At 42.2% G+C, this 9898-nt stretch overlaps 1 protein-coding gene across 1 annotated transcript; it reads right to left on the reverse strand.

Moving 5' to 3' along the window:
• Positions 1 to 2637: 2637 nt before the first annotated feature.
• Positions 2638 to 8535, reverse strand: LOC119728800 (patched domain-containing protein 3-like). The gene is made up of 2 exons (XM_038201203.1): positions 7533 to 8535; positions 2638 to 5864 (listed from the first exon to the last, which is right to left on the reverse strand). Exons 1-2 carry the CDS (start codon positions 8533 to 8535, stop codon positions 4084 to 4086), a joined length of 2784 nt encoding a protein of 927 aa, XP_038057131.1. The 3' UTR covers positions 2638 to 4083.
• Positions 8536 to 9898: the final 1363 nt, after the last annotated feature.

Consider the following 9898-nt stretch of genomic DNA (forward strand, 5'->3'; position numbering starts at 1 on the left):
TGGGAAACGGATGTCGTTAGCGAAAAAATGATTCGCGAGCGGGAAAGGGGGGGGGGGGGACCGGGTACGAGTGACGCGCTATCATCAATAAAATAAACTCTGCCAGGCGTATGAGACTTCCATCAAACCTATCTTGCTCCTGCTCTCACACCCTGGTATTGGAACATTTGCATGTGCAATCTTTTTGAAAACATATGCAAATGAGGAATAGTCTGTGTGCCTGCGTGTGCGCTACATTTGCATTTGTTTTTGTATGCTGTGTCTGGGATAAAAACAGAATCAATTCGTCGCAGCGCGAGCATGGCACGAGTTACGGAAATTCAATATTATTTTAATTAAACTGTTACGATCTTAACGAGACAACATGCAGTATCACATTTCATATTACTATGAACAAATTGGAAAGGAAATGAACATTTTAAAGAAGGCGTGGACGAATGCTCGCGAAAACACGTACTGCACGTTGTGAATAACACATTGGTTCACAAAAATGGCGCTGGAATCAAAACTACTGGACCGAATTGGAAGTTCTTTGTATCTTTTTCCTTCTAACAAAACTATCCATATATATCAATAATGTAGGTCTCTGAATAGTCGAAGTATGAGGTTGCGTTTTTTGGGACCACCCTGTATAAAAGCATCCTCACTGAATGTAGTAGAGTCTTTATGTCAACAAATCTGGTGAGGCCTAGTTGCCATCTGAAAACAGTTTTGGAACCCTTAAGATGTTTATTTTGAGCCGTTATATACATTTCCAAAAATATTTCTAGGAAAAACATGTTTAGGGAATTTTTTTGAAAAAAAAAATCTTGAAAATCAATATTTAATCAATATAAAATTAGTACCGTAAACAATATTCATTTGAATTGCATAATTCTATTTTTTTTTGTTTTATCGAACCTTTGAGGGTCAGTAACGGTGAAAAGAAACACCATCCCACTCCCAGACCCCAATGCCTGTGCTAGTAGTGGCAGCATCAGCAGAAAGATAATATGTTGTTGCCTGACCTTGTATGAGATATAGGTTTCCCTGCTATTTTAAAAGAGTTTTCATTCAAATTCACCAACTCTTACATTCAATCTCGTCCGAGAAAAATTCCACACCCTTTTAACCAAACTAATTCAGCCATTTACCATTCAATTTCATAGTTTGGTCACCCTCTTTAGTCACCGGGTCGAGAACATTCATCATTACAGATCAAATTCGTCTAAGCTGTTGCCGAATGGCAGCATTCAGAGATCGAAGTCGTCTTATATAAATCAATTAGACGAATTTGATTTCTGAATAACAAGGTTCGACGTAGACAAGACAAAGTCGAATACTCCGGGAAGAAAACGTGAGCTCATTGTTTTAATTTGCTTGAACTGAATTTGAAATTGTCTGACAAAAGAAAAAAAGATCTCGAGATGAATATCATCGCTAACGTTAAACGTTATTGACACCTTTTCAAAAACAAAACTGACAAAATATCATGACATGTAATAGTATCTTGTAGGCCTATCAATAGTATCAATAACATCATACATCCTGTGAAATCTTGATCTTAAGACAAGATAAGATAAGATTGAACTTTATTATCCCTCAGGAGGGAAATTAAAATGGCCTTGACAAAGAACGGGTTATAAAAACATACAATCATTAATTAAAAAGATGTAAAAATGCAATGTAGTTACCACAAACTTATAAATCAAGAAATTACATGTAAAAAACTAACTACTACATATAATACACATATTTCATTACATTAATGAGGGATCAGTGTCAGCCACACGACAGTTCCTTGTTCCAGTTGCTCATTGTACCATTTGATAGCTGCTGGAACGAATGAACTGCCGTATCGCCGTGTCCTGATCCTTCGTTGTAAAAAGCGAGTTCGTTTGGAAGTCAGCATGCCTACCAAAAAAAATATGTCCAAAAGATGGACGCTTGCAGTTTCTAAAACTAGACAACGAAGGGTCCAACATTTTTATCAACTTCGTAGGACTTAAATACACTTTTTTAAAACCGACAAATTTAACGTAGTATTATACACTAAATTAGTCGACATTTAATATTCTGCATCTGTTATCATTCTGGTATAATATACATGTATTTACATTAAAAAGATGAATGAAACAGGGCCAAATTTCATGGCTCTGGCTTACGTTAGCGAAAAATGTCTGCTTACTGTAGCAGAAAAAAAATCTGTGCTATACGGTAAGCGTATTTCACTGGTCAGTGAGGGATTTTGGCTTCTGCGCACGCGTACATACCATAACTAAGGATTCTGTGCTTACAGGGTTAGCGCATAACTTTCTGCTGGCGCGTTTCGCACAGAATGGTGAAAATAAGCGCATAATTATTTGGTTAGCAGAGTCATGGAATTGGGCTAGATCTCAGTGACGGAAATTCCGCCTGTGGGATTTTTTTTGTACCATTGCAGCTATAATAATGGACATAATGGACAGCAACATATAGATTACATTGTAGGACAGTTCGCGTGAAGAGCTTTGCTGTAAACTTAAATAAAAAACAAGGCTAAGGCCAAACAAGTCTCCGGTTTCTAGTCAGCGCGCGCATCACCGTAGCCATGCGCGTCGGCAAAATATAGAATTTTTTTTTTCAATGTAAGCTGATGTCTCTAAACCGCCAAACTCACTGGTTTGACTGGAATCCTGCTGCTGCACAATTTTAACGTGTTTTAGATGGGGTTACTATCGAGTATAAGCTTTAGGTGGCCTCTCTGGGTTCCCATATATTTTACACTATATTTAGTCGGGCACCATTTGCAGACGATTTTGTAATTTTATAATTGTGCGTTTGAGGAAGCCAGACTGAGGGAGCGACGGTCGTGTATCTGGAACCCGTAAACGCTTTTAGAATTAGCGCAATAATAGTGAGCAGACTAATGACCAGCCTCGCAGCACATGCACGATGTCGATGTATGATCTGACGTTACCGTTCTCTCTGATTTTTGTCTTGACTATCCAAATTTCCCGAAGAATGTTCGTGTCGGTCGAGATCGTAAGTGCGTGCAGAATTCTAAAGCCTCATGGCCTCACTGAGGTCACCTCAAGGTCCACCCTTAAGGATATTTTTGAGAGTTTTAAGGGAATCAAAGCGTCATTTGCAACATCAGACGATATTTGAAGAAAAAAAAGTAGGAGAGAAAAAAAAACGCGTCGCCGCACCACTTTTGGGGCAAGCTCCATACCAGAAACCGGAGACTTTTTTTGTTTGGCCTAGCCTCAAGACATAATCTTAGATAAATTGTCACTTTTTAGCAAGTAATACTGAAAAATAAATGGTAGGGTGAAACAGGTTAAAATCCAATGAAGTTGCCTGTCCAGCAAATACGTGTGTGTGTGTGTGTTTTTTCCCCTCGCAGACATATTACTCATAGACATTATTCCAATATAACGGCAGATTGTAGCACATGTACAATCCTTGCACGCGGCGACCCTACACAATTCACCTCTTGGTGTACTAAATGAAATGCTCGCTTTGAAGAAAACATTACGTGACTAATATCCACACACAATTTCGGGACTGTATTTTTGCCCCTAGAGGTTCATTGCACGTTTCTCAGGGATAATGAGCTAGCCGAGTTCAATGACTGAATGTATGTTGTAAGTAAATTAGGCGTAACAAAAAAAACAAGAAAAGCAACTTGGTACTTGGCTTTTCATTACTACCTCCGTTTGCACCTATTGAAACACCCTTGAAGATTGCGCCGTGACATCCGAATCAATCTACATTCGAACACCTTTATAACAAGGTCCTTGGTCGAACACCTTTATGACAAGGTCAATGGGACTTTACAAATTACCTTTTTATAACAGGTACCTTGTATTATTAGTAATGGAAAAGAAAGAAAAACAAAGACTAGTCTTGGAGCTTAACATGTTCCTTGTTATAAGCAGGATGTTGTAACAACATTGCTCTTCGTATCAGGGTTCGACTCTACATGCATAGTCCCAAAATGATGTCAACAATAAATCCGGAGCTTCTCGACTATACTAGTTGGGACTGTAGTTGGGGCCTAACATTAACATCCTCTACCAGATAAAAAAATCTTAAGATAGTTCCCAGCTTATCCAGTTTTTATTTTGTGGCAGAAAAATCGTGTCTATCATTAATGCGTGAGGGCAGGAAACCATCTCTGTATCCACTATTAACGTACGGGCCATCATATGTCGGCTGATACATATGGCGATTCGTCAGACCATTCATGGGGTACAGATTGTTGTTGTGTGAGTGCTGAGACACAGTGACAGTGCCTCTGCCCTCGACATCTCGTGGGTTCTCTTTCTCGTACGCCATTTTGCGAGTGTTCACGGGAATTGCCAGCATGAGGCCGACAGGGATGAAGAGAAGGCCGTGTAGCGCCGCCAGGGAGATCGCGAGGAACATGGTCTTAAAGAAAGTCCGGAAGATGTGAGAGTCCGAAAAATAGAGAATCAATAGGCCGAGTATTTTTGAGAGGGATCCTTGAACGATCGGCATGCCAAGGGAGTAGACGGCATGTATGGCGCTATCACGACGGGAGTTTGTATTGGCTGATGTGTAGGCATAACAAATGTGGGCTGAAAAGTCCACACTGAAACCAATACAAATGATGAGGTTGGTCATGGCGATGGAGTCCAGGTTGACTTGCCAGAGAGTCATAAGTCCAATCACCCCTGTGACGATTGAGACAATGGACAGAGTGACAAGGATGGAGCATACTGGATGAGGTATCATCAACAGAGACACGATGAACATGGCTCCTATGGCAATACCGATGTTCTGGAAGGTATTAGGCAAAATCGCAAGGTACTGATCATAGTAGATGAAAAGCGGATGGTACACAATGGCTGGGAGATCAGCTTCCTCTGCGATGCGCCGCAAGTCCGTCATCATGAATCTCTTCCTGTCCTCTGAGTCCAGGTTCTTGGAAGTAACAAAGAATCGCGACGCCACAATGGTCCGGTTGTCATCACTGAAGGTGATGTCAAGCACATACCTCCGAAACGCTGGGATCTCTAGAAAGGTGTTGAGCAGAATATCCATGAACTGAGCCTGGGTGGGATTTCTGAAGTGGATTGCGTCCAGGAAGTCAAGATAGTCTCTCAGCCAGGACACGGTCAGATTGTGATCCTTATCGTACGTGTAATCACTCTCTTCCATCTTTACAAGTACCTCCTCCATGAGGTCTTGTATCAGCGGATTCCACACGTCTCTGGGCTCTGTGAACACGAGTGCCACAGGTGGACCGTACTCAGAAAAAAAGTTGTTTTCAGCTTCCAGGTGAGCGGCCACGAATGAGTTATCCCTGGCAAGATTACGGAGGTCCAGACCTTCGCGAACCTGGGTGCATCCGTAGATGGCGGTGCCCAGGTAGCCCAGAAACAGTAATATTGTCGGAATCACCATCCACCAACGCGTGATAAACAGGCCGTAGTAATTCTTGAAGAAAAGCATGAGGGCGTGGTCGTTAGTGTCCCCACCCTCCCTGTCAGTGGGTTGCTGGGACGAACCACCAGCGCAGAATAAGGTGTAGGCTGTAGACGTAGACTCACTCTTAGGTCGGACTTTGAGGCAGGACATACAGTGTCGGTTAGCTGCCTCGCGTCGACCAGTCAGCACCATACAGGCGCCGAAGAAAGTGATCTGATAGGCGTAGTCAAAGATGACGGCCACACCCGTGTACATACAGAATATACGGACGGATCTGAAGAACGTAATAGCGCCGATTCCGAAGGCCAGTGCATCTGTAATGGACGTGATGGTAATAGACATGGCAGCTTCAGAGAAGGCATGGCGCATGCGTCGTTCCACTGACCATCTGACGTCAGTCTGTCGCCAAGCAGCCAACATGATGAACATGTCATCCACCCCAATGCCTTTGATGTAAGTGAAGAGAAAAAAAGAAACCAATTCGTATCTATCATTAGTTGTTGATACAATTGGTATTTTTGGAAGAGGAACATAAAAACCAAGCGGGCATACAACTTCTTTAATTTTGACGACGCTATATTAAATTACTAGAGCGCTAACTCATGTACAATGTGATGCCTGCTAGGCGCATCCATGTTTGTACACAAACCTATGGAGAACTAGACATCTTGTACGTATTTTGTACGTCTATTTGCATATCTGCGTTTGTATTCCATACCGGTGCGTAATCGAAGCAGATACGCCCAAAACCGAAACGCACAATCAGCAAATGAGCGTTTCATTTTGCTCTACGCAAACAGCGCAACGTGTGCGCGTCCCTCCGCTGCAGATGCTCTTCTCCTAACGTTTTTGAACCGTCATGACGCGCTTAAGTTGTTTGCGTGTCTTCTACTTGCGCGTTGCATTTAGAGTGCACTTTTAAAATTCAATCCATCTATTTTAATTGTGTTCTACAAACACGCACATTTATTGAAAATGTCTGCGCCCAGAGCGGCTACAAAGCTTCCCCGCGCGCAAGAATGAAGAGTTAGCACTCTAGTAATTTAATATAGCTCTATGTGTGAGACACAGTTGAGTGAGTTGATTGTTAGATAACTTAATCAATAGCTAATTAACCTTAGGGAGCTTGGGTGAGTTGCTTTTGGGATAGCTTATCTACTAATTGAGTGCATTGTAGTCACGAAGCTTCGTGTAGCACCTATTATCTTCAAGCAAACTTGTGATATGAGGCTGTATTGATATGTGTGATATGAGGCTGTATTGCACGGTCCATATCGCACCCTGCGTATTGCACTATTCCAAGATGCGAGCGACGTTCCAGCATATACGCTAAACCGCTAAAAGGTTCGTGTAAAGCGATGATCCAACTGTATTGCGCGTCAAGTTTGCTTGAAGATAAATTCGTTATCACGCTCGCGCTCGTGGAACACGGAAAATGTAGTGCGTCTGTGTCCCACATACCACTCGGCCTTCGGCCTCGTGATATGTGCGACACAGACGCACTACATTATTTCGTGTTCAGCTCGCGCTCGCGGGATAACTTATAATATTACAAGCAGGACTTTCAATTTCATTTCGTGAAGGTCTTAACAAATAATTTGGGTACGGTGTACAATAAATAACATGTAGGTTCAGTGGAGTACTGTATAGTTGTGAAGTGCTGTGGTATCGTGGTTAAGGGCATTTGAATCGTGGTCAGCGGGTAATAAAGCTGCTGATTGTGGGTTCGAGTCCAGTCTGGGGTCTTGGTGCGTAGGCCCTTGGGTAAGGCACTTTGTGACTCTGTCATTGCTTCTCTCCACCCAGGAGTAAATGGGTACCTGTGAGAGCAGAGATGGTTATTGTGATTGAATTAGCTTCCTTGCGCCTAACAGGCTGCACCGAGCTGTATACTCCCCAGGGAGCTGATATGGTATTTGGAATGTTTCATGGGCCCAATGAACAGTGAAATACGCCTTGAGTACCAGTCCTGGTGGATACGTGCGCTTTACAAATACCCACTATTATTTTTTATTTATTATTGTTATTAAGTCGAAGCAAACTTCCAAAACATTCTGTCCAATCTTTGGTGTTTTTTTGGTTCTCTGAAAAGAAAGTTCAGCAATTTAACTTACCGATTATGAGAAATGGTGAAGAGCCTACAACATTAATGTAGGGTACACCAATATAGCTCATGAGACCGAATGTGGACAACACAGCCAGCCCTGCAGACAGGACACCACAGCTCGCCAACCAAGGCTTGCTACGCACCCAGTCTAGCATCACACACGAGCACACGCTGAACGTGATCAATATGGTGAATGTCACTGTGAAATCCTTGATGACTCCAGAGCTAGCGTCGTCTAGCTCAGTCTCGATGGAATTCGACACCTCGCGAGTTACTGTGATGACTGATGATGTAAAAGCTTCAGCCACTTCCAGAAACGTTTCCTCCCACAAGGCGCTCCGCTGGTTCTCCACGCTGTCTTCGTATCGTAAGAAGTAGGACAACTGAATGACCTCAGCCGAGAGGACATCATCTTGAGAACCTGATACAAAAGTCACTCCGCCTAGTCCTCCACCGAGAAAATAAGGTACGGCGTTGTCAGCTGATGATGTATAGAGGGGAAATGTCAGGGTGGTCGACGGAACCTTAGACGAGTTATAATCATAGGCAGCCAGTATGGCATTTTCGTTACAAACACCGTCCCATTTCACGCAGAGATCGGTGAATCTGTATTCCTGGTTGTCAAGGGTTATTCGGATATTCATGATCTGTTCGTGTAAATCTAAAATGTCATCCATGGCAGCCTGGGTCAGGATGTTCTGTCCATCCTTGTGGCGTATGGTCACGCTCCCCTCTCGACCAATATTCAACAGATGTGACACCAACGTGTCATTGTCACCGTGTTTTGCAAACAGTGTGTCCACCGTGTTTCTGTCCGTCTTGGCCTGGCCGTTTTCCGGTGTGTACAGGTTCTCCAAGTTATTTTCATTCGTCAGAAACACCATCCCAGCACCCAGTGCCCCGGCCAGCAGTGGTGGCACCAGCAGAAAGGGGATCGGGTGTCGCGCGATGAAACCCCCGTAGTTGAAGAAGAACAACCTGATAATTTTCTCGATACAGTCAAATGCCATCTTTAAGCCAGTGTGGCCAAGAGTTAATTGAATCGTGTTTCCTCAAAATGTTCCGGGTCGAAGCTCAAGTTTGTTTCGCATACGCTCTTCCTCTCATTCCCAGAAACTCACTACGTAACCTGCAAAGTGAGGCAAATCAAATAATAAGTTTTACTACAAAAAATCAGGTTTTGCTGTAATCTGTTGTGCATATCTTTTTTCAAACTCTGCTTTTGTGACGTTTTCTTATGATGTGAGATCAATCCATTCTAATCCAAGCTAAAATCCACTGGGCTTGTACACTTTGAGCAATTTTGCAGTAAAGGACTACTGCCGAACAGAATGCTCCAATTTGGAATCCAAAACGCGTTTCCCACGGAACGATAGTTGGAAAGATCTTTTAAACGTTTAATAGAAGTTTCCCCAGTTATTTCACCATATATAATATCGCCCAAATGCCCTACATTAATTTTAATGGTGCAAATTCACTTCTGGAAAATATGTCCATGTATAGACAAATCAAAATGGCTGCCGGGTCAGATGTGAAGAGAGTTCGTCATTTTTTTTTGCATAAATTTAATATAAAACATGTGGGTTTTCTGTGGCCTCCTTTGAAATTTTCATATTCAAAAATGAAATTGTCAAAATATCATGAAATATCCTGCTTGATTGTAAGTAAACAATGCGATCATGCAAGCATCCTGTGAAATCATTGCCCCTAACATGCTGTCATTTTCGTGAAAAGAGGAAATATAATCATTTCGCGATGTTAGGATCAAAGCATTGCACTTCAACTGAAAGCTTGCGTCGAGAAAAATGAAGACTGAGCAGTTTCACAGTTTTCTCAAACAAAATGGCGTCTGCTGAACTGAGATTTCTACAAGTTAGTTTTCAAATAACTTACTTCAGATAAATTTTGTTGTTGTTCCTTGAATCGGGAAGTATGCATCCCCCTACATTAATGATGTCTATTACATGTACCTTTGAAGTTGAAAATGTCGTAATAAAAGAACCAAATTACTCACTCTGCACCGTGCTTATAGTGCTACGGGACATGAGTTGCTGTTCATTACATTCGATGCCCTCAATGATCCTAGATTGAAAATTCTTCATCCCACTCATACAAGTACGATCAGCAGGTGGACCTATATTGCTTATTAAAATGTTATCTGAACATCTTACGCGGTGTCCTTATGTGATGTGATGTCAACCATCACTTCACTCGACTGCACTGTACAAGTTCCTGTACGTATTCATAAGATGAGTTTGCGTCGGAATGATGCAGATTAATATTAGGGTTTGCCCTTCACCGAGGTATAAACATTGTATTCTAAAAGTGTGTTACGTTCTTCAAACGGGCGAACAACCACCTTTCCAAAGGGGA

Source organism: Patiria miniata, unplaced genomic scaffold, assembly GCF_015706575.1.
Source record: "Patiria miniata isolate m_02_andy unplaced genomic scaffold, ASM1570657v1 HiC_scaffold_1, whole genome shotgun sequence".
In the NCBI taxonomy this organism is placed as follows: Eukaryota; Metazoa; Echinodermata; class Asteroidea; order Valvatida; family Asterinidae; genus Patiria; species Patiria miniata.

Excerpts from the sequence above, each read along its gene's own strand:
- LOC119728800 (XM_038201203.1), bottom strand. The coding sequence starts at position 8,535 with ATGGCATTTGACTGTATCGAGAAAATTATCAGGTTGTTCTTCTTCAAC. Across the intron at positions 5,865-7,532 it reads TTCACCATTTCTCATAATCG|GCATTGGGGTGGATGACATG; the intron begins GTAAGTTAAATT and ends CTTACATCAAAG.